Here is a 25,737-nt window from a genome sequence, read left to right on the forward strand (position 1 = left end):
TCTCTGTCAGTTTTCTCACTCCATTTGGTGCTTGGCTGAGTTCTTTATCTCTTCATTTGATGTTTTAGGGTTTCAGGATTGTTGTTTTCTCTGTTCGGCGTAGTTATTCAGATCTTTGCTGTGGAGGGACAGCGTGGTGCTTCTGCCTAGAGCGCCATTTTGCCAGAAGTCCTCCATATATCTTCTTTTGAGAATTGTCTGTTCAAGTCATTGCCCATTTATTTATTGGGTTGTTTGCCTTTTGGTATTCATCTGCAGTTTTTTTTGTTTGTTTGTTTTTATGTTCTGGACACAAGTCTTTTGTCAAATATGTGTTACACGTTGGTGAAGGGTAAGACAGTACACAATACTGGGGAAGCCAGTACAACTTGTCCAAGGCAAGGTCATAGAAGCTCAATAGACACATCCAAACTCTCTGAGGGACTGTATTACTAGTCTAAGGGGGGGACCATGAACCTCAGGTTCAAAGGATGCGCTCTGTTCCTGGCATTGATTTCTTGGTGATATGAGGTCCCCAACTCTCTGCTTGCTTCCCTTTCCTTTTATCTCTTATAAGATAAAAGATTATGCAGGCCACACCCCAGGGAAACTCCCTTTACATTGGATCAGGGATGTGACCTGAGCAAAGGTGTTACATTCCACCCTAATCCTCCTTAACATAATCCAATCTTGCCTCATTAATCACAGTCAGAGATTAAGATTTATAACGTATAGGTAAATTACAATCACAAAATGGAGGACAACTACCCAATACCAGGAATCATGGCCTAACCAAGTTGACACATATTTTGGGGGGACACGATTCAATACATGACACATGCCTAGGTTAAACCTCACTCGATCATAATGTTTTATCCTTTTTATATATTTTTGTATATGATTTGCAAATACTTTTATATGAATTTTGGATCTATATTCGTAAAGAATACTGATCTGTAATTTTTTTCTTGCAATGTCTTAGTCAAGTTTTGATATCAAAGTTTTACTGGCTTCATAAAATTAGGTAGCAAGTGTCCACTTCCCCCTGTTTTCTGAAAAAGTTTACATAAGATTGGTACTATTTATTTCTTAAATATCTGGTAGAATTAACCAGTGAAATCATTGGGACTTATAATTTTCTTTGTGGGAATGTTTTTGGTGATGAACTCAATTACTTTAATAGATACAAAGCTATTCTTGTTTTCTAATTCTTCTTGTGTTAGTTTTGGCAAATATTACTTTTCATTGAATTTGTTCATTTTATCTAAGTTGTCAAATTTATTTACATACATATGTTCATAGTATTGCCTTATCCTTTTCATGTCTCTAGAATCTATAGTGATGTTCTGCTCATTCCTAATATTGGTTATTAGTTCTCTCGCTCTCCCACTCTTCCTTCCTCCTTTCATCCTTCCCTCTTCAGTTTTGCTAAGAGATTATCAATTTTATTAATTATTTCAAAGAATCAGCTCCTGGCTTTGTTAATTTTCACTATTGTTTGCCTGTTTTATATTCTATTGATTTCCTTTTTATTCTTATTATTTTTTTCCTTCTACTACTTTGAGTTTAATTTGCTTATATTTTCTAGCTTCTTAACATGAAAGCATAGATCATTGATTTATTTTTTCCAATATAATCATTCAAAATTATTTAAAACTATAAATTTCTCTCTAAGCACTGCTTTAGCTGCATCCAACAAATTTTGATGTGTTGTATTTTTATTAGAATTTATTTGGAACTATCTTCTACTTTCTCATGTGATTTATTCTCTGATCTATGGGTTATTTAAAATTGTGTTTTTAAATTTTCAAATATTTGGTATTTTCTAGATACCTTGTTTATTTCAAATTTTATTCCACTGTGGTCAAAGGAGATAGTCTATAAGATTTCAATCTTTCGAAATTTATTGAGACATTTTATGGGGCATCATTTGGTTAACTTAGTAGATGTCCAATGTGCAGCTGAGAAGAATACGTATTCTGCATTTGTTGGATATAATATTTTATAAATGGCGATTAATAAAGTTGATTAATAATTATTAAGTCTAGATCTTACTGATTTTAATTTAGTTGGTGTATCAATTATTGAGAGAATAGTGTTAAAATTTTTTACTGATTGTGGATTTGTCTGTTTCCCTTTAATCCTACCAATTTTTTTCTTTCTGAACTTTGAAACTCTATTATTAGATGCATAGACATTTAGGATTTTTTTGCTTTCTGGTGAATTGAGACTTTTATAATGAAATATTCCTCTTTATCTTTTTTAAGCTCTTTATCTTAAAACCAGCTTTCTGACATTAATATAGCAATACAGGTTTTTTTATGTTTACTTTTGCATGCTATATCTTTTTCCTATCCTTTTACTTTAACTTAGCATTGTCTTTATATTTAAAGTATATAATCTCGCAGGCAGCATATAGTTGGGTCCTGCTGCTTTATTCAGTCTGAAAATCTCTACCTTTTAAATAATGTGCTTTGTCCATTTACATTTAATGTAATTATTGATATGGTTGGATTTAGATCTACCTTGTAGATATCTGTTTCCTAGTTGTTCCATCTGCGCTTTTATCCTCCTATTCTTCATTTCCTCTCTTTATTTTGGTTAACTTTTGAACTATCTATGATACAAAGGTTTCTAAAGAACAATGGTAATAGCCTTAGTTCCTTTCTAGGAAAATGCAGGTTATATATAAATATTACAAATACAGGGAAGAACGTGATTAAATTACATGGTTAGATATGTTAGTGTCTGACGGGAACCTTCTGAACTCCTAATAAGTTTTTTTTTTCCTTTGCAGAGTTTTGTTTTGATGCTCCACCAAAAATCAGATATGCCACTTTCAAAGCCCACACGTACAAGAATGGCACCATACTAAACTGTGAATGCAAGCAAGGTTTTCGCAGAATAAGTAATGGATCACCCTATATGCTTTGTAAGGGAAACTCTAGCCACACTTCCTGGGAGAACAAATGTCAATGCATAAGTAACTGTAAGTGATTCCTTTTGTAACTACCAAGGGAAGGGGAACTGTAGCACACAGAGACACAGCTTCAGCTTTTGTTCACTCAGCCCTATAAACAAAAATTCACTGGTCCACTCTCCCTCAGAAAAGTTAACATTTTACTCTACACACAGATGATAACTAACTTTAGTAGTTCCTGGAATATTTATTTGTTAAACAAATATTTAATGTGCATCTATTAGTTCCTATGGCTCAGTTCTATACTCAGTCCTATAGAGTCTCTATGAATTGGAATCGACTCAACAGCAATGGGTTTTGATTATTAGTTCTCAAGGATTGTTCTAGGACCTGGAGATACAATAGACATAGGCCTCAAGAAGTTTACACTTCAAGGAACAGGGGGAAGACATTACACTAAAAATTACAGAACAATTTGAAAATAGTTCTAGTGAAAAATATTGACATATAAGGCTGAATTAACTTTATAAGTTCCGAATTGCTTTAGGGGAGCAAAGGAGCCAGTGGATCATTGAGCCAGACCACTCCTAATTGCTGTCAGCCACATATCCATGCACAATGTTGACAGAATTGGTTAAAAGAATGGAGTTCCTTTTGGGGACATACACACACCTCCACCAGAAAATCGTTCATTCTGTCTAAAACACAGTGTAGGTGTTGCAATTATGCACATGAATATCAAGAGGACAGCGCTGAGCTTGGGTGGAAGCAGGACCCACTGACAGCACCCCCAGGGCATGGCTCATCTTTGTAACCAGCACCCAGATGTTGTCTGGCACTTCCCAGATACTAAATAGACACTCTTTTTGAGTGCGTAAATGAATGAACAGTGTTTTATATTTTTTTTTTTTTTTTTTAGCATTTGTGAAGTTAATTGCTTCATTCCACACATATTCTCTAGCCCCTAGGAACACAGGAGAACCAGTTACACCTAAACCTGAAGAACAAGAGGAAAGAAAAACCACAGAAATGCGAAGTCAAATGCAGCCCCCGGACCAAGAAAACCTTCTAGGTAAGAGATGGATTTCAAACAACTGTCCTCTGCCTGACTCCCAAGAGCCGACCCTTCTTTTGTAGGTATATGAAATAGTGTTCCCCAAAGGAGGAAAGTCTGTCCCACTACCCGTGAGCACATCATTTCATTCCCATTTTCTAAGGTATTAGGTGGACAAGAGCTATTCAGTAGTGTTTGCAGGCTATTTTCTCAGCATCTCAAACCACTCTTATGGCAGCCAACCTGGTCTCAGGGCTTCTTTTCCCTGGACATAATGCATATTTCATAGGTTTGGGAGCTGGCCAAATAGAATTCAACTCAATTCAGTTCAAAAAGCTTGTGTTGGATCTAGCTCAATTGGCATAACACAGCTTATAAAGACAATGCTCTACATTCTACCTTGGTGAGTAGTGCCTGGGGTCTTAAAAGCCTGTGAGCGGCCATCTAAGATACTCCACTGGTCTCATCCCTTCGGGAGCAAGGGAGAATGAAGAGAACAGGATACAAGGAAAAGATTAGTCTGAAGGACTAATTGTCCACAGCTACCAAGGCCTCCACCGGACTGAGTCCAGTACAGCTAGATGGTGCCCAGCTACCACCACTGACTGCTCTGACCAGGATCACAACAGAGGGTTCTGGACAGAGCTGGAGAAGGATGTAGAGCATAATTCTAACTCACAAAAAAAAGACCAGATTTACTGGCCTAAAGAAGACTGGAGAAACCCCGAGAGTATGGCCCCCAGACACCCTTTTAGCTTAGTGGTGAAGTTACCTCCGAGGTTCACTGTTCAGCCTGGGAGTGGACAGCCCCGTAAAACCAAATGAGACTAACGAGGTACAGGAGTCCAGTGACAAGGGCCAGAAAGCAGAAGGGGACAAGGAAGCTGGTTGAGTAAGGATATTGTCGATATGTTGTGAGATTGTTAACCATTGTCATAGGGCAACATTTGTAGTAACTGTTAAATGAGAAACTATTTTGTTTTGTAAGCCTTCATCTTAAGTGAGAATAACAGCACAATTAGAAGAGCGTAGTCAATGCCACTGAACTGTGCATGTAGAAATTTTTGAAATGGTGTATCTTTGGCTATGTGTATTTTCACCAAAAAAAAGGTTGAGAAGTTGGAGGGTCGACGTGTTGTAGGGTTGTTAACCAATGTCATAAAACAATATGTGTACTAGTGTTTCATGAGAAACTATTTGTTCTGTAAGCCTTCACCTGAAGTACAATAAAAAAAAGCGTCTTAAAAAAAAAAAAAAGCTTGTGTTGGGACTAACTGCATGTCAGGTACTGCAGACAGAAGATATAAATAGGAATAGAACAACAGTCCTTTCCCTCGAGGAAATGCTCTGTATTTTTCCCTTAAGTACAAGACAATGAACTGCAAGCAAAACAATTTCCTTCAGGTGTTTCTTACAGGTTCTGATTGTAAAATGTGCTGTGCTGGGGATTCTGAAAAGCTGTAGACAAACAGCTCCCAGCTAATGCACTGCACAAGAGTGAGCACTGCGACTATCACCTCGCCTGCCTGCTCCTCTTCAAAATGACTAATGTTTAATTCCTAATGTCAGGGAGTGACAGAGCCTGTTAGGAAAACCTGAGCTTTTTGCAGACCAGCAACCCTTATGAGACCCTATAGCCAAAACAAGCAAACAAACGAACAAACAAACAAAAAAACAAAAAAAAACCCAAACTCATTGCCATCGATTCCGACTCATAGCAACCCTATAGAATAGAGTAGAACTGCCCCATAGGGTTTCCAAGGAGCGGCTGGTGGATTTGATCTGCCGACCTTTTTGTTAACAGCCAAATCCATTAACCACTGTGCCACCAGGGCTCCTGAGACCCTATGGCTCTATGCTAATTTTGTGACCTTACAAAGAGCTTTATCATATATACATATCCTCATGTAAGCCTCACAACCCAATGAGTCAAGGAGCAGAAGTACTACTCCCATTTACTGCTGAAGAAACTGTGACACAAAGAAGTTATAAGACTTGGCTAAGCTCACGTAATAGAACTGGAGTAAGACCTCCAAAAAACAAACAAACAAATAAAAAACTGTTGCCTTCGAGTCACATGACCCTATGTGAATCATAGTAGAACTGTGCTCCATAGCATTTTTTTTTTTTTTTTTAATTAACTAAGGTCCATACTTTGAATATTCTCGGCATTTCCTTATTGTCCTTTTTTGTTCCAGGATCTCATCCAAAATACTCCATTACATTTAGTTTTCACATCTCCTTAGGCTCCTCTTGGTTGTGACAGTTTCTCAGATGTTCCTTGTTTTTGTTCACTCTGACAGTTTTGAGGAGTATTAGTCAGGTGTTTCATAGGCTGTGCTTCAGTGGGATTTGCCTGATGTTTTTCTCATGATTAGAATGGGGTAATGTTTTATTTTGTTTTTTCCAGAGAAAGACTACAGAGGTAAAATGCAATTCTCATCACATCACTTCAAAAATGTTGTTGTTATTAGTTGCCATTGCATCAGCTCTGGCTCATGGTGACCCCATACATAACAGAATGAAACTTTTCTTGTCTTGCGCCATCTTCATGACCATTGGTATGTTTGAGCCCACTGTTGCAGCCATTGTGTCAATCCATCTCATCGAGGGTTTCTCTCAACTTCGCTGGCCCTCCATTTTACCAAACATGATGCCCTTCTCCAGCAATTGGTCCCTCCTAACGACGCGTCCAAAGTAAGCAAGTTGAAGTCTCAGACAATATTCTGTGACTCATAGTGTTTTCATTGGTTAATTTTCAGAAGTAGATTGCCAGGCCGTTCTTCCTAGTTAGTCTGGAAGCTCCACTGAAAACCAATCCATCATCGTGGGTGACCCTGCTGGTATTTGAAATACTGGTGGCATAGCTTTCAGCATCACAGCAACACTCAAGCCACCACAGTACAACAAACTTACAGACAGGCAGGCGGTGAATATCAAGGGTACATACTGTCAATATGGTTTATCACTGTTGATGTTAACCTTGATTACCTGGTTGGAGGTAGTATTTATCAGATTTCTCCACTGTAAAGTTATCTTTCCCCCTCCCTCCCTTTCCATACTGTGCTCTTGGGAAGAAAGTCCTTATGTGGATCCCACACTTAAGAAGTGGGGAGTTATGCTCCATGTCATTGAGGGTAAAGTAGCTACATAAATTATTTGGATTCTTCTGCATGAATTCTTCATGTCTATTGCCTTTATTTATTTATTCAATCATTTTTATCAGTATGGACATATGGGTATGTATTTTATACTTTGAGTTATAATCCAGTATTTTTTTATATATTTTATTGTGCTTTAGGTGAAAGTTTACAGTGAAAACTAGTTTCTTATTGAAAATTTATACACAAATTGATTTGTGACGTTGGTTGCAATCTTCGCATTGTGTCAGCACTCTCCCTCTTTCCCTTTCCACCCTGGGTTCCCTGTGTCCATTCATCCAGTTTTCCTGTCCCTTCCTGCCCTCTCGTCTTTGCTTTTGGGCAGATGTTGCCCATTTGGTCTCATATACTTGATTGAACTAAGAAGCACGTTCCTCGTGTATGTAATTGTTTGTTTTATAGGCCTGTCTAATCTTTGGCTGAAAGATGGATCTCAGGAGTGGCTTCAGTTTTGAGTTAGCAGAGTGTCAGGGGGCCATAGTCTCAGGGGTTCCTCCAGTCTCTGTCAGACCAGTAAGTCTGGTCTTTTTTTGTGTGTGTGTGTGAATTTGAATTTTGTTCTATATTTTTCTCCCGTTCTGTCTGGGACCGTCTATTATGATCCCTGTCAGAGCCATTGGTGATGGTAGCTGGGCACCATCTGGGGGCTCAGGCTGGTGGAGGCTGTGGTTCATGTGGTCTATTTGTTCTTTAGACTAATATTTTCCTTATGTCTTTGGTTTTCTTCATTATTCTTTTCTCCAGATGGGATGGGACCAATAGATGTATCTTAGATGGCTGCTTGCAAGCTTTTAAGATCCGAGATATTACTCACCAAGGAAGGATGTAGAACACTTTCTTTATGAACTATGTTATGCCAATTGACCTAGATGTCCCCTGAGACCATGATCCCCAGACTTTGGACCCAGTAACTCGGTCCCTCACAGTGTTTGGATGTGTCTAGGAAGCTTCTGGAGCCCTGGTGGCATAGTGGTTAACAGTTCAGCTGCTAACCAAAAGGTCAGCAGTTCAAATCCACCAGCAGTTCCTTGGAAACACTATGGGGCGGTTCTACTCTGTCCCATAGAGTCGCTGTGAGTTGGAATTGACTTGATGGCAATGGGTTTGGTTTTTTTGTTTGTTTTGGAGGAAGTTTCTATAACTTTGCCTTGGCCAGGTTGTGCTGACTTCCCCTATATTGTGTGTTGTCTTTCCCCTCACCAAAGTTAACACTTGTGTACTGTCTAGTAGTAATTTCCCCTCTCCATCCTTCCCCTCCCTCGTAACCATCAAAGATTGTTTTTTTCTGTTGGTAAAACTTTCTTGGATTTTTATAATAGTGGTCTCTCCATAGGATTTTTTTTTTCTTTTTTTTATTGTACTTCAGGTGAAGGCTTACAGAACAAATAGTTTCTCATGAAACAGTAGTACACATATTGTTTTATGACTTTGGTTAACAACCCCACGACATGTCAACCCTCTCCCTTCTCGACCTTTTTTTTTTTGTGAAAATATACATAGCCAGAGATACACATTTCAAAAATTTCTACATCACAGCTCAGTGACTTTGACTACGCTCTTCTGATTGTGCTGCTATTCTCACATGTTGCCCTATGACAATGGTTAACAACATCACAACACATCAACACTGTCCTTACTCAAACTTGGGTTCCCTATCACCAGCTTTCCTGGCCCCTTCTGCCTTCCAGCACTTGTCCCTGGACTGCTGTGCCTCATTAGTCCCATTTGGTTTTATGGGGCTGTCCACTGCCCGGCTGAACAGTGAATCTCGGAAATGACTTCACCACTGAGCTTAAAGGGTTTCTGGGGGCCATACTCTCAGGGTTTCTCCAGTCTCCTTTACGCCAGTAATCTGGTCTTATTTGCATGTGTTAGAATTTTGTTTTACATCCTTCTCCATTGTTGCAAGCTGATGTTTTTATGCCTTTACCCCTCCAACTTTGTATCAACTTAGCTCATATTAACCTTCCACAATTATTGAAAGGTTTCTCAAGAGGTAAACGTTTGTTGTCTTTACTCAGCAAGTTCTGGCTAAGGGATGTTTCACCAATGGTCTTAGTTTGGATGTTTTCATTCGAAAGAAACAAACTCAATTCAAACAGGCTCAGACAGTTCTGAATTTTATTGACGGTAAAAGAAAATGTTTTTCTGAGACAAAAACAAAAGCTCAGTCATTATTTGCAAGGTGCTGCACTACAGGAGAAGCCCTGGCGGCACAGTGGTTAAGAGATTGTCTGCTAACCTAAAGATTGGCAGGCAGTTCAAATCCACCAGCCACTCCTTGGAAACCCTATGGGGCAGTTCTACTCTGTCCTGAGACAGGGTATGAGTTGGAATCGACTTAACAGCAACTGGCTTGGCTTGGCACTACAGGAGACAGTCAGGTCAGGACTGCTCAGCCCCCTGCTGCGGAAGGGGGATTACATAGGGTCTTTAGGTACCAGGGTTGTGGAAAGTCAGGGCGCACATGCAGTTCCACATGTCTGGGGTGAGAGGGTGCTGCAGTTTCATGAGTACAGTTGTGGGGAATGCAAGGACAGAGCAAATTCTGAGATTAAATCAGAGCAGGATATGGTCTCTGGGGTTTTAGTTGGGTAGATGGAAAGTTATCGGGCATGGAAAATTTTCAGAGGCTTTGATACGGCTCACATGGGTCCAACTTCAGGCATGGCTTGATCAGAGATCAGCCTCCGTTTCTTTGAGATTCTCTCAGCTCTTTCCTTTTCAGGGCTGTGGCGTTGTCCCCAGTCCTTCTCCCTTGATCCCAAGATGGCCACCGGCCACAGTGAGAGAATGCTTTCTCATTTATCCAGTGGAAACCCCAGGTGCTCTTCACATATCATTGGCCCAAACAGACTTGAGCCCCCCCTTCTCCCTGAGCTTAGACCACACTTCCCACTCCTGTCCACCCATCAAGTCCCTCGTCATCTTTCAAGGGCCAGCTCCAGTGCTTTCTCTTCTAGGGTAGCACCAATCAGAATTAATCAGTCATTCCTCTGTGTTCCCATAACAAGAATCTGCTCCTCAGTGATCACGCTCGCCACTTTCTGCCTCCATATGTCTTTCTTACCCAACTGAATGTCGGCTCCTTATGGGACTGACTGGGTCTTTGGTCTTTGTGCCTTCCCATAGTGCCTAGCAAAGTTCTCAATACATATTTGCTGAATGAAGAAAATGAATGAATGAACAAACAAAGGAATAAGAACCAATGTTCAGTCTCTGGAAAGAGGCGACTTGGATTGACTCACAGTGCGTTTCCCAACTTACTTTCAGAATTTCCTTTCCCTCTTCCAGGTCACTGCAGGGAGCCTCCACCATGGAAACACGAAGCTATGGGGAGAAAGTATCATTTTGTGGTGGGGCAGACAGTTCAATACCAGTGCACCAACGGATACTGGGCTCAACGGAGAGGCCCTGCCGAAAGCACCTGCAGAGTGATCTGTGGGAAAACAAGATGGACACAGCCCCGGCTCACGTGCACAAATGAAGTTATTACAGGTATTGTTTCCAGGTATTGTGGCGCCCTTCTTGGGTCCACTACATTGTTTTTCTCCATCAGGCTGAGCAGGGTGAAATTCCTAACTTCATCAGCTATGTGACCTTGGGCAGCCATTTAATCTCCCTGGGCCTCAGTTTTTTCACATTCTAAAAAATAGACTGTGTGAACTAGAAGGTCTCCTCCCCCAAAGGTCCCTCTATACCCTGGCAGAGGATAAAGAGTAAGAGACCAAAGAGGAGCAAAGTTCTTTCAAGGGTTGCCTCACTGGGGATAATGCTTTTCTAGCAGACCCTGAAATTCCACTTCTTTCTCTAAGCTACCAAGACTTCTTGCAGTTCAAAAGGGAAAGTCCAATCTCTCCACACACAGTTTCTACCTTTGACTCACACATAATATAAATACATTATTTGTATAGTGCTCCATTGTTAGCATGCTCCTTACCTTGTGTAATTTCCCTACCTGATCTCTGATTTAAACAAAAAAAAAGTCCCTGGGTAGCACAAACAGTTTGTACTTGACTACTAACATGAAGATTGGCTGTTCGAATTCATCTAGCAGCACTGTGGAAAAAAGGCCTGTCGAACTGCTTCCATAAAGATTACAGCCAAGAAAACTCTATGGGGCAGTTCAGCTCTGTGATACATTGGGTCACCATGAGTCAGAATCAACTCAATGACAACGGGTTTGGTTTTGGGTTTTGGACCCCTGATAAAAATGCAAATGTGCAGGGAAAGGACTGAAAGGTAGGCTTTAGAAGGAAGGTAGGCAGAGGCAAGGTCTGGTTACAGCCATGGAATAGATAAATAAGAGGAAACCAGGGCCTACTCCTGACCACCCAGCATCCTTTCTGAAGGACAATGTTCTTTTATCCAACCATTCATTCGTGAATATTACAAAAAATCTGTGACTATCTAGTATACACTAGTAAATGTTCTAGGTGAAGGGAACATGGTGGTGATACCTCTTTCTCTTTCCCTTTCTCTCTCTCATTCTCTCTCATGTATATATTGTAAGTATAATATATATATGTAGGAATAGATAGAGATCTCATTTTGGTTTATCAATATCTAAAAGAGTCTAAAATGTCCCACAAGGATTGAATGTTTGTCAATTTGTCCTTGAAATGCTAAGCAGTATTTTGCTTTATGTAGTTCAAATCTACATTGTTAAGTACCTAGAGGTCCGTGTTTTTTTTTTTTAATTTTCTTTGTGAATTGTAACTTTTATCTTTATAAAATATCTCATTCTATATTTTTTAATGCTGCTACCTTGATTTCTGTTTTGTCTGATTTTAACATGGCTCCGTTTCTGTCTTTTTGTTTGTATTTTCCCGGTATTTTTTTTAATCCCCTTATTCTCAAACTTTAATGTCATATGGGGTTGCCATGTGTCAGAATCAACTTGACTACAACTAACAACAAAAATGTCATTTTTAGATGTGTCTCATAAATAGTGTATAGCTGGAATTTTTGTTGTTGTTGTTAATCCAATCTGTCTTTTAATAGTAGAATTTAAATTTCTGTCTTTTAATAATAGAATTTAAATTATTCATATTTATTGTAATAACCAAAATGATTAGACTTATTTTGGTCACCTTATAATATGTGTTCTATTTATCATTCTTTTTATACTTTTTACTTTTTTTCTGCCTTTTATTGGATTGAGTTTTCTTTGTTTTAGTTTTTTCCTCTAACGGCTTGAAAATTAATAATCCTATTTTTATTCTTCTAGTGATTCCCCTTATATTTTAAAAACACACATTTAAATATGTATTTCGTATCAGCATGGAGTTAATCACAATAATCCCTCACTTAACAGGACAAAAACTTCAGCATACAATTACTTTCTTTCTCTGATGCAAACACACACACAGACACACACACTCACTCACTCACTCACTCACTCATGCATACATACAACCTACTCACGTTGAGATATTCTGGCATTTTCATTCTAAGAACCTGATGGATATTTCTACAATCAAAAGTTACTTACATTTAACAGTAAGATTTATTGGTTTGATCACCACCATTTCTCATATCCCCTATCTTCCTCTTTGGGAATACTGTGTATCTTTCCCAAAGCCTGCCTTCAGTGAGTGTGGGGAAGAAACAAGACACGCTGATTGCCAGGGTGTGTCAGTAGATTTTCTTCTGTGATAGGTTCCCCATTCCTCCTAGGTGTTGCCGGTCACCCAGGGCACTGCCCTTCCTTTTCAGCTCAAGTGGCCACACTTACTGCTTTAGACTTGAGGCAAATGCCCCTGCTGCTCGGCCCAAAGCACGGAAAACCACAAGGCCCCTCTCAATATCATCCCCCAGGAATTTTCCTACATCTTTACGAGTTGTCTTTGAATTGACCTTGACTCACAGCAACCGCATGCACATCAGAGTAGAACTGTGCCCCATAGGGTTTTCAGTGACTGATTTTTCAGAAACAGATCATCAGGCCTTTCTTCAGAGGTGCCTCTGGGTGAACTTGAACTGACAACCTTTCAGTTAGCAGCCAAACACGTTAATCATTTGCACCAGGGACTCCCTAAGGTCTTTACTGTTTCTTGAATCTATTTCCTCTGAGCTTGGCATACCCCTAAAGTAATTGCCACTTTTTACTGCATTCTTCTTCAGCATGTATTTTGGTCTTTGGTTTTCCTCCTCAATCTGGTTATATCTTTTTTCAAGGAGTCCTCAAAATTTTTGATCTACTGATAGCATAGTTTCTTGCTTTTGGGTGCTCTTATGGATTTATTCTCTTATTAATACATTTTTCTCCTGTTATTGCTAGGGTTTTGATGGGGGAGGGAGAACCAGATGCATGTTCAGTGCTCAAATTTTAGCCAATTCCTAGACTTCCTTTTTATTTATTTATTTTTATGTTTTCTTTTTTTTTTTTTAATTGTACTTTAGATGAAAGTTTACAGAACAAACTAGCTTCTCATTAAACAATTAATACACATATTGTTTTGTAACATTGGTTGCCAACCCCACAACATGTCAACATGCTCCCCTTCTCAACCTTAGGTTCCCTATTACCAGCTTTCCTGTCCCCTCCTGCTTTCTCATTCTTGCCCCTGGGCTGGTGTGCCCATTTAGTCTTGTTTTGTTTTACAGGCCTGTCTAATCTTTGGCAGAAGGGTGAACCTCAGGAGTGACTTCATTACTGAGCTAAAAGGGTATCTGGGGGCCATACTTGGGGTTTCTCTGGTCTGTGTCAGACCAGTAAGTCTGGTCTTTTTTGTGTGTGTGTGAATTAAAATTTTGTTCTACATTTTTCTCCAGCTCTGTCTGGGACCGTCTATTGTGATCCCTGTCAGAGCAGTTGGTGGTGGTAGCTGGGCACCATCTAGTTGTGCTGGACTCAGTCTGGTGGAGGCTGTGGTAGTTGTGGTCCATTAGCCATTTGGACTAATCTCTCCTTTGTGTCTTTGGTTTTCTTCATTCTACCCTGCTCTAGATGGGGTGAGACCGGTAGAGTATCTTAGATGGCCACTCACAAGCTTTTAAGACCCCAGACGCTACTCACCAAAGTAGAATGTAGAAAATTTTCTTTATAAATTTTGTTATGCCAATTGAGCTAGATGTTCCCCGAGACCATGGTCCCCAAAGCCCTCAGCCCAGTAATTTTGTCCCTCAGGGAGTCTGGATATCCTAGACTTCCTTTTTAAAGGGGATAGGATGTATAAAATTTTTTTAATATTGATTCTTCCTGTTCAAATCATAAAATGCTCCAATCAAAACAAAATACTAATACAGTTTTGAGTGGACTTTTTGCACAAAAGTGAAAAACAGAACATTGATGACATCCTAAATCTACAGCTTCCTGTGAAACATCTAACTAGATTAGGTGCCATCCTATCACCATTCCTACCACTAACTAGCCAACTAGTAGGATCCCCAAGGCAGGCCAGCTAAAAGGATCCTGGAGGTGTTAACACACAGACATAATAAGACTGGGCTATCATTTTGTGCATTTCCACATCTTTTCTTATGATTTTTTAAAATTTTATTTATGTTGTTGTTGAGAATATACATAGCAAAACATGCACCAATTTAACAGTTTCTACATGTACCATTTAGTGACATTGATTACATTCTTCGAGTCACACAATCATTCTCATCCTTCTGAGTTGTTCCTCACCAATTAACATAAATTCACTGCCCCTTAAGGTTCCTACCTAATTTTTCAAGATGCTGTTGTCAATTTGGTGCCATATAGATAGTTCTTAAAATAGCATAATGCTCAAGGCAGACTTTTTTACTAGTAAAGCTAAACTACTGTTTGGTTTTAAGAAGACTTCAGGGGATATTTTTGGTTTAAGGTTTAAAGATTATCTCAGGGCAATAGTTTCAGGGGTTCATTTAACCTTCATGGCTCCAGGAAGTCTGAAGTCCATGAGAATTTGAAATTCTGTTCTGCATTTTCCCCCTTTAGATCAGGATTCTTTTATGGATCTTTGATCAAAATGTTCAGTAATGGTAGCTGGGATCATCCAGTTCTTCTGGTCCCATGGCAAAGGAGTCAGTTGTTCATGGAAATAATTAGCCACATATTCCAAATCCTCCTCTTATTCCTGACTCTCCTTCTTCCTCTGTTGCTCCAGGCAAATAGAGACCAATTGTTTTGCCTTGGATGGTTGCTTGCAAGCTTTTAAGATCCCAGGCACTACTCAGTGAACTAGGAGGTAGAACAGAAGCACTAAACCTGTTATTAAGCCACTTAACTGGGATGTCCCATGAAACCATGACCCTAAACATCCAAACTAAGGAACCAAATCCCAGGAAGTTTTTGGCTGTACATAAGCAGGCTCAGCAGTTACTCTTTTTTTCTTTTCTCTTGTCATTGCTGTACATGTACATTTTTACTTCATTTGATAGTTCAATCATATTTCTATCATTATGATCCATTTTCTCCAACTTTTTGGTTTCAGAAGATGCTACGCATTTCACAGGCAGAAATTAGGACTACGTAGCAAGCATGGGGAGAAATAGTTGCTAGGAGTTTCACGGAAAGTCAAGGTCAGGGTAGAATTCCCTCTCACTCTGCTTTGCTGAGGCCACATAAACACTTCCCTGTGACCCTGCTGTAGAATCATGTGATGTGGCATCCCCAGAGATGTGCCCAGAACAAAGACGCATACCTCATATAGTGTTTCTGCAGCCAGCTGATGAGGGAGAGGGGAAAGATTTGAGCACTCCATCTTTAAGTTTCACAAGCATTGCTTACTCTGTCCTCCAGGTAAAGAAGAGGCTGAATCAAGCACTGACACTCTTCCTGAGAGTGAAACTTCCTGTCCCTCAATAACAACAGGTATGGCTAGAATTTCTCTGAAAAAAAAGCTTGGTCATTAAATCACAATGCAAGAAAGGGAAGACAATCATCTGAAGCAAGCCTCTCTAGCAGATGGGTCAGAATTGATCTGTAGTGTTAAAAATGATCGTTCATTGGGCCACCACTCCTACACATCAAGAAGTAGTAAGGGGGAGGAAACACCAATCACCACAGCCTCCCATCTCCTCCAAAACAGGGGCCTCACTCTTAGAAACCTGCATGCCCCAAGGCAAGTTTTAGAGAGAAGAGAAACAAGATGACTAGACTGAGGATGGAAATCTCAAGACAGAGAACATAATGTTTGCTACTTGCCTCTGCTTGTCTTTCACACCCCTTCTTTCAGTCTCCTGAGTTTCTAATTCATTGACATGCCCTAACTCTCTCCAGCCTTGTGCTGTCCTGTAATTAACATAAAATGAGCTTCTTCCCCTCTCTCTTTTTCACAGTTTCTCAAAAATATACAGAAGTGGTTGCAACCATGGAGACGTTCGTATTTACTACAGAGTATCAAGTTGCAGGTGGGTCAGATCAATTTCTTTGTTGACAAAATGTACACCAACAGAGACTGTGGAACATGTTGGTTGTTTGGTTGATCAGTTGATTGGCTGATTGGCTTAAAATGGTCCCCTCCTTATGCTACATAATGTTTATAATAATAAAGAATGGATCCAGATATTAATATAACTCCAAATTATAATCAGTTATAGTAAGTTGTGAGTCAAATTTCAAACCAGCCCCAACCAGTTTCTCCTGATCTTAAAGGACAATACCTCCATGTCTGTGTGTTGTGAGGGGTGAGGCAAGGGAGGGAGGGATACAGTGTAACCTGGGAAAGAGAGAAACAACATTCCATAAGCACTGCAATTGTTTTCCTGGTAGGAGGAGAGACCAGGTTTTCAGGTAACATCTGCCAAAAAGTTAATATCTGACTCTAGTACCACAGGAAAGCAGAATTTGGGAAATATGAACACTTTCAAGAAATGTTAATATATTTATCATTTATTTTTACATTTCAATGTTTCTTTTACTGGATCCAGGCCTTACACACTGCCTCCTTAAATGAGGCCTGGCCTCTGAACCTTTCTGAAGAGTTCCTATCAGTCTGCTCCCTCAGAAAGAATGGTGACTCTTGAGGAAAGGCGTCATCCCCTCTTTCTTACTCAAAGGCTCTCTCTCCACACCCCACCTCATGCTACCTCTAGTTATTTCTGGACAGAGTAAGCCTCCTAAGAAGTGCTGTGGGGTGACCTGTACTCTAAGAAAGGAAAGCAGAAACTGTAGAGTCCCACCCCTTCAGGAAATCCTTGCCCATCTGGGGGATTTTCTCAGCCTGCTTTGGGGACCTAACTTTCTGCTACCCCCAACACCAAGGCTAGGGCCCTCCTTTGCTGAGTTAATCTCTCTTTTGACAGTGGCTGGCTGTGTTTTCCTGCTGATCAGTATCCTGCTTCTCAGTGGGTTTACCTGGCGGCGAAAATGGTGAGTCCAATGCTACATCAAGGAAGCACTTGACCAATCTAGCGGGTGTAGCACTTCATCAAAGAACAAGTAGGAAAATCACCTGCAAGAACTAGGTCTTCCTTTTCCCCAGTCCATCCCCTTCTCTTACTAACCACTAGCTGTTTGGGGATTAGTAGAGAAGGAATCAGCCATCAGTGCATTATCAGGGTTGCTCAAAGAGAATTAAAACAGCAGGGAAATGGAAAGCAAAGGAAACTAATATTTGTTGACTGTCTACTATATGCCAAGCTTGATGCTTATCTTATGTACATTATTGCAACTTACCTTCCCAATAACCTTTGGAATAGCTATAGCTTTGAGAGATTAAGCACCTTGACCAAGATTGTATAGCCGAGGCTGAAACGAGTCGGACTCTAGAGCCCGAGTTCTTTCTGCCCTCCCCCTTGCTGGAAGGAAACCGAAAGCAGCATCTCCACTGAGCTTTTCCTATCCTGTGCTCCCCATTCCACCTCTGCAGATAACTCACATCAAAATCCCCTTGACCAGGAACATAACCCATGTGTGGCCTTATTGGCATTGACTAGGGTTCTCAATCCTGGCTGCATATTAGACTAACCAGGAGAGATTTTTTAAGGTGTCAATGCTTGGATGCCAATCAGAATCTCTAGGGAATGGAGCCCAAACATCATTACTTTTTAAAAATCCCTCAGAGGTGTCTAATATGTAGCTAGGTTTGACAACTCTGCATTAGGCCAGGTACTTAAACTTGAGTGTACATCGGAATCACCAGGAAGGCTTATTAAAGCACTGATAAAGCAGGTCTTGAGTGGGGCCCAATAATTTGCATGCCCAACAAATTCCCAAGTGATATTGATGCAGCTATTCCAGGGACTAAACTTTGAGCACCACTGCACTAGACTAATAGAATTAGCAAGAAAGAGAGTGAAAACATCTCACAAAACCATGGTTTATTAAGAAAAATTGGAATTTCTCCCTCCCTGTACACAGTAGACTACAGAGATCTACCATGTCACTGCCTTGACTATACAGGGTGTCTCCACCTCTGCCAGAGTGTGCTCTGGTCAACCCTGGTGTAAACCCTCCAGTTAGACTCTGAGAAGACATAGATCCACACCCATCAAAAACAAAGTGGTACCCGCACACCACTGCTTGGGGCCATGCCCTGTGTGAGCTCTGAGCAAGGCAGGAAGTAACCAGATTTTCCTGTGCACTAAGTGAGGGCAGGAAAAGTCTAGGACTGCACTGTCCAACAGGATTGCAACTAGCCCCGTGTGGTTATAGTTAGGCTAGGCAGAGAGAAGAAAGAAAAAAAAACATCTTTCATTCTTATATTTATCATTTAGGAATACAACATACTCCTAATTTTCCTCATGTGCATTAAGTACAAATTATCGCAATACAAATGATAAGTGCTTCAAGGTTATTGTATTAGAAATTATTCACATACCTGGCAGTCTTCCAATTTCTCTAAGGTGTTAGCTGATTCCTAAGGTGTTATTTTAGGGCTACATGAGATTAAGTATGTAAATGCCTGATATTGTAGGTGCTCAATACTTGTTAGATCCTCTCCATCCTTAGTTGGCAAGGCTTAATACCACCAAGGATCCTTTGATTTGGTAGCTTGAAGACCAAAGGACTTCAGACACAAGGGGATGGACTAAGCTATTCGAGAGTGGTAATGGTTTGAAAAGGAGCCCTGGTGGCGCAGTGGTCAAGCACTAGGCTGCTAACCGAAAGGTAGGCGGTTCGAACCTACCAGCTGTTCCACGGGAGAAGGATGTGGCAGTCCGCTTCTGTAAAGATTTACAGCGTTGGAAACCCTATAGGGCAGGTCTACTCTGTCCTATAGGGTCGCTATGCATCTGAATCAATTCGACGGCAATGGGTTTGGTTTTTTTGTTTTTTGTTTTTAAATGGTTTGGGGTTTATGTTGTGAAACAAAGAACTGCCTGAAACTATAGGAGCTCCCACAAGGACTCCCAGAGCTACAATCTTCGCAAGACTCAAACATAAATCTCAAAATGAGCCCTCTGGTCAAAGAGTTTGTCCAAAATTCTCTCTAGAATATAATTTCATCAGATGGTGCCCTCTTGTGGCCAAACAGAAATCCTGCATTTGAATTACTGAATGATCACCATAGCCTAGCCAAAGATTTTTCCGAGCAATTATTAAGAGCCAGTGATGTGCCAGAACTGGTTCACACTGGCTCATGAGAATCAAGTGTTAAATTTTCAGGAATTCTGTGAACTGATTGTTAAGCACAGCCATTATTAAAAATTAAGTTATATATACTTAACAACTAAATAATACTAAAAACAAATGTAATACTCAAAACTAATCCCTTCCTAATTATTTTACCACATTTGCTATTATCTTTGTTCTCAGTGTTATTTACATCTGTTGTGTCTGTACAATGGCTTAGTCTACAATGGTGCATTACTGCACATCTCTTCCAAACTCTGCATTCAGTGATTGTTAGCTTGAAAACAGCCATGGTGGGAATACTTACGCCATGGAAATAGGCAAACTTTTTCAGAGAGGTGGTTGTTAAACATTTGCCAACACACTACAGCTTGGAGCCCTACACTATGTGACCTCTGAACAAGGTAGGAAGTAACCAGATGATCCTGTGCTCTAAATAAGAGCTGAGAAAAGTCAAGGGCTGTGCTGCTCAATACGGTAGCAGCTGGCCACACGTGGCTATCTAAATTTAAACCTAAATAAACACTATTAAAAATTCAGTTACTTGATTGCATCAGCTGCATTTTAAGTGTTCAGTAGCCACATGTGGGAGTGGCTACCTTATTGGACAACACAGATAAAAAAAGTTCCCATCATTGCAGAGAGTTCTATAGGATAGCACTGCTAGGTACTTTCCTAGTTCATGAAAAACATTTAGCACAGTTAGTTACTATTACAATTCTTGTTCTGTAGCTAGTGTCCTCCATATAGATCAAAACACATTTCTAGAACATCTCTTATGTGGCAGGCACTGAGCTAATGGCCCAAAGATGAATACAACATAGCCCCTGCTCTCAGGAGCTTACAGACTAGTAGGGCAGAAAGACAAAAAATAGCGACTGTAAATATAATTTGTTAAGAATTAAGATCGAAGTGTTATAGGAGAACAGAGAAAGGACACTTAACCCTACTTGGGACCTAACGAAGTCTTTTAGAGGAGATAGTGCCTGAAATGCCTGCGGCCAAATAAAGAAAGGGCAGGAAATGTCTTCCAGGCAGAGGGAAAAGCGTGAGGACAGGTAAGGAGTCATGAGCCAGCGTGATGATATACTGGGGAGAAGTCAAGCAGTTCTAAACAACTAGGGTGTGAAGGGCATGGAGGCAGTGGTGACAATGATGCTCCAGGGGTGGACGGTGGCCAAGTCATGGAGGATCAGCCTGGCTGAGGAGCTTGGACTTTATCCTGAGGGCAGCAGAGATGCACAACTCTCATGAGGCAAATGGTGACATTGGCTATTTGGATGGTCTGGCTACAGTACAGAGGCTGGGTTTAAGGTGAGTAATACTGGTAGCTCCCTGGATGGTGCAAACGTTTTGTACTCGACTACTAACCTAAGGTTGGTGGTTTGAACCCATCCAGCAGCACTGGGGAAGAAAGGCCTGGCAAACTACTTCTCTAAAGATTAAACCAAAAAAAACAAACCCATTGCCACTGAGTCAATTCTGACCCATAGCAACCTTATAGGACAGAGTAGAACTGCCCCATAGGGTTTCCAAGGAGCGCCTGGCGGATTCAAACTGCCGAGCTTTTGGTTAGCAGCCATAGCTCTTAACCACTAAACCACCAGGGTTTCCTTCATAAAGATTACAGCCAAGGAAACCCAATGGAGTAGTTCTACTCTGTCACACAGTCAGAATCAACTGGATGGCAGTGGGTTTGGTTTTTAATAGTGGTGGCAGCTCAATTACATCACAATGGAATAAATTCACACATGAGACTGCGAAAGCCTAAACTAAGTCAGTGGACAGAAGTTAGAAAGGAGGAAAGAAATAGAGAAATACAGAGAGAAGGTAAAATTAGCAGGATCTGGTGGCTGTTTGGAAGTGAAGGTTAAGGAAGCGGGATGAGTCGCAGATGCCTCCCAGGTTTTAGTATGTGTGTGATAGTGGAACCCTGTGGTAACTACATCCTAGAATGAAATTTAAAGGGAGGATCTCAAATAATATTGGTACAAACAGTTAATGTGCTCAGCTGCTAACCAAATGGTTGGAGGTACAAGTCCACCCAGAGATACCTCAAAAGAGCTGCTTCTGAAAAATTAGCGGCTGAACACCCTATGTACGGAGCACAGTGCTACTCTGCACACATGGGGTTGCCGTAAGTTAAAATAGACTCAACGGCAATTAGTTTTGGTGATTAACCACAAAGCTGAGCACATCCTATAGTTCAGCCCCTCAGACCCACTCAGCTTCCACATCTATAACGGCCCAGCCCTGGGCTGACAGGGAAATGGGTGGACTTTCTTCGGCTCTTTCTCAGATCCACTCATTGCATGTTGAATTGAATTATCATGCTGTGAGAACCACAGAGCAGAGGCTAAGATGGGGCAGTCATTCTTGGCCCCAGGAGAAACAGAGAGGCCTTGAGGTCAGATTTCAGCATGTGGGAAGGTAACAGTCTCCAGGGGTAGGATTTAAAGTTAACAGGTCAATTGGGTAATATTGAATGTTCTAACCACATTGGTTTAGGGTGGAGACCACATTTTTCTTGGTGCAATATTAAACATATGGCTATGACTTTGTTATATCTCTACAGGAGGAAGAGTAGAAGAACAATCTAGAAAACCAAGAGTAGTAAGAAGCCAAGAACATACAACAGAAGCAATGGAGCACAAGGCAAAATCAAAGAACTTAAACACTCATCCAAGAAGCATCTCTTGTAATCACTTGGGTTTTAGAAAGCTCTGAAATTGTATCACAGAACCCCAGCAACTGCAACCTCATCTCTAAGCCAGCTCTATAGTGTCAATGAGTGAGATTTACCTGCTTCCAATGCCATAGCCATTGAAGGAAAAGAGAGGAACAAGCACAACTCTCTGTTTTACTTTCATGTATATGTGTTCATTAAAGCTTAAATGGCATGGAACTCTCTCCACACCATATAGAGAATTTAAAAAAGTAGCTTTATGTTAATTTCATCCCCACTTCCCAGTTTAGAATACCCCAAGTAAAACCCTAGCACTAATGTAAATAGATACTCACACTTCTTACCCTATGTAACTGGACCTTGTCCCTTAATCCATATGAATCCTTTCCCAGCCTCCCCTGGGCCAGCGCATTCTCCTGATCACATTCCTAATGAATGTCCTTTAAGAATGCTGAACTAGTAACTATGAATCTTTTTGTCCTTAGCTCAATCCTCTAAACTAGCCCCCTTCTATTGAACTTTTAATTTTGAATTTTTAAAGAACGGTAACCATGGCAAATGATCTCTACAGGACACAAGGCAGCCAAGTCCTTGCGACTGTAGAGCATCAACATTTGAAAGGGTTTTCCTAGAGTTAATGCTGGGAACAAAAGGATAAATCAAGTCCCAGGCAATGAATTATACATAAAATGTCTTTACCTGTACATTCCTAACACATTGAATTTGGGCTGCACTAATTTGAGACTTACAGATAGACATGCAATGTGCGCATGCATACATTTCCAGATAAGAGTCATAAAAACACTGAAAAGAAATCAATGCATTCATTGTTTGTGGAAGGAAAGAAAGAGGGAGGAAGTGACCTGGGGTGGAGGAGGAAGATCATTCTGACAGAATGTAACTATGGAAAAAGTCATAAAAATGGTCCTCAAACGTTACCAAAAAGGTTAGCAAATCAGAGCTACCTGGAGGGCTTGTTAAAACTCATTGCTGGGCCCACCCCCAGAGCATTTGAACCTGTAGGTCTGGTATGGAGCCTGAGAACTTGCATTTCTAATGGGTTCCCAGGTGATGCTGATGCTGTTGGTCTGGGACCACACTTTGAGAACCACTGGATTACACCTTCTCCATCCACACCCTCAACTTCTACTGAACAAATTCAGCTCCAGGTGTTTATTCAGTGTCTTGCATAAAAGATTTCTCTTCCCAAGTAAAGTTGACTCATATGTTCTACTTTAATAAAATCACATGATTAAGGGGATTAATACAGGGTCCAGATCCAGATTAAAGAACTATTTGCTATCTTTTCTGTGACCAACCAAGTACAATCTAGACTCTCTTGTCCATGCCCCTTCTACCCTTCCAGATATATGTTTTCTGGGTAAACTACAGTGGAGAGGAATCTCAGACCAGACAAAACTTTTAAAAATAAATCTCACTTGAACAAAATTGAATTGAATTACCATTACTATTATTACTATTTTTGGGGAAAGGGGACCTGCGAGATCAAAATTATTGTCATAATGATACTAAGATGTTATTTACCTTTTTCGCTTTCTCTGTGTACAGTGGAGTTTTCCAGAGGCTACATGATAAGTGATGATGTCATTGCTCTGATGTTAACATGTAGTGAGTTTGTTTACTGTTATTTTTTTAAAGAATTAATAAATAACATTTTTTAATTTCTTTGTTATAATTTCTAAATGTTGTAAGTATCATTACACTCACCTCATATAAGCAAAAGCCTCAACAATGGGTTCAAACATATCAAAGATCATGAAGATGACACAGGACCGGGTAACATTTCATTCTCTTATACATAAAGTCACCAGGAGTCGGAGCCTACTCCACAGCAACTAACAACAACCCCTTAGGCCACTATGATTTTTGCCCTTGTAAGAGCAGTTGAACCAATATGCTAACTACAGTGAAACTTGTGAGAGCCAGAACTTGACAAGACTGCCTTATTTTTCCAGATCTCGCAAAGTTACTGCCTTTGACAGGATGCAGTCTTACCACTTTTCTGGCGTTCATTATAGTGGAAAATATTTGCATTTTCCTTCTCTGACAGGTTTCCACCTTACACAGATTCTGGCTTTCACATGTTTTACTGTATAACACTCATCAACACCCCTTCTGATATCAGAGATATATATGTTGTTATTAGTTGCTGTTAATACCAACTCATGGCAATCCCATACATATACATCCCCAAATTTTGCTTATACAGTCATATTAGTATCAAAACCTTTTCCAGTGGAAAACAGGACCAAGAATAAGCATTCAACATTAAAACAGACTTTCAAGTAAATACATGTTTTACTGTCCTATAAACATTATCTTCAAAAAAAGTTCCCTCCAGGAGGTAGATAAGTATGTAAGATAAATGACTTTACTAACTTGACTACTCTCTTACTCATCCTCAAAGAATGATTGCGATCAATTTACAATGTTTCTGAAGGCTTTACAAAAATGTTGGCTCACATGGAGACGCTCTTATCAGATGGCATTTTCTGGCTAAGTCAGGAATGAGAAAGGGAGAGCTGCTGAGATTTTTCAAAGCCAATCCTTCTTATTTCCATTCCTCCTTTAAAGAAGTACAGTGCAAAACACATGTCCTCTTCGACTACAATATTGGGAAACATATTTTTTGAGCTATCCTACTGATATGAGGGTTGATATGAGAAGAAATCCCTGATCACAAGATATAGAGTTATTGAGCACCATATTAGCAAACGTATCAGTTAGCACTCTAAGTAGCAAATAAGAGAAAATCCAATCAAACTGTTTCATGTACCCAAGTAGCCTTCATTGGTGGTTTAATTCATGACTCACCAACCTTGCCAAGAATTTGGCTTTTGTTTTTTTCTCTTTCCTTTCTGTCTCCAGTGACATCAGGTTTAACCAAAGAAACTCAGGATGGCAAATAGGCTGTAAATACTCCAGAATTTTTATCAGATCACCACATCTAGAAAGAGAAAGAGCTCCTCCCCCAGGAGGTCCCTGCAAATGTCTTCCTAGTCTTATTGGCTCAAATTAAGTCTCATGTCTACTCCTGCACTGTGGACAGAGGATGAGATGATATTTATTTCCTTAGGCCTTAGTCACATACCCTACCCCTAAAACTAAGAGTGGAATCACCTCCCTCATTGGCTACTTGGAAGGAGAGAGGGGAGAGGTAAAACAAATGAAAATTAGATCATTACCAAGAAAAGGGAGAATGGATGTAGGGGGAAGCAACCATACTTTTCTTTACAGCCTATCACAAGCATTATTTTATGAGAAATATCCTAAATTTTCACATCAATAATACTATTATAAAGCTTAGAAAGTCAAATCTCATTCACATGAATAGTACACAAAATGTGGACAAAAGAATGGTTAGGACTGGCATATAGGAGTTTTTAAGGTTGTGGAAAGATTTCT

The 25,737-nt window shown here is 40.2% G+C and overlaps 1 protein-coding gene across 1 annotated transcript in view; it reads left to right on the forward strand.

Annotated features, from left to right (window-relative positions):
- IL2RA (interleukin 2 receptor subunit alpha) overlaps positions 1-22,605 on the forward strand; it is a 59,345-nt gene extending 36,740 nt beyond the window's left edge. Inside the window, exons 2-8 of the mRNA XM_023734408.1 lie at positions 2,777-2,968; positions 3,861-3,971; positions 10,409-10,612; positions 15,849-15,920; positions 16,388-16,459; positions 17,354-17,420; positions 22,201-22,605. Coding sequence (XP_023590176.1) covers positions 2,777-2,968; positions 3,861-3,971; positions 10,409-10,612; positions 15,849-15,920; positions 16,388-16,459; positions 17,354-17,420; positions 22,201-22,225 — 743 coding nt within the window. The 3' untranslated portion in view covers positions 22,226-22,605. The remainder of the gene's footprint in view (positions 1-2,776; positions 2,969-3,860; positions 3,972-10,408; positions 10,613-15,848; positions 15,921-16,387; positions 16,460-17,353; positions 17,421-22,200) is intronic.
- Positions 22,606-25,737: the final 3,132 nt, after the last annotated feature.

This window comes from Trichechus manatus, unplaced genomic scaffold, assembly GCF_000243295.1.
Source record: "Trichechus manatus latirostris isolate Lorelei unplaced genomic scaffold, TriManLat1.0 scaffold00067, whole genome shotgun sequence".
In the NCBI taxonomy this organism is placed as follows: domain Eukaryota; kingdom Metazoa; phylum Chordata; class Mammalia; order Sirenia; family Trichechidae; genus Trichechus; species Trichechus manatus.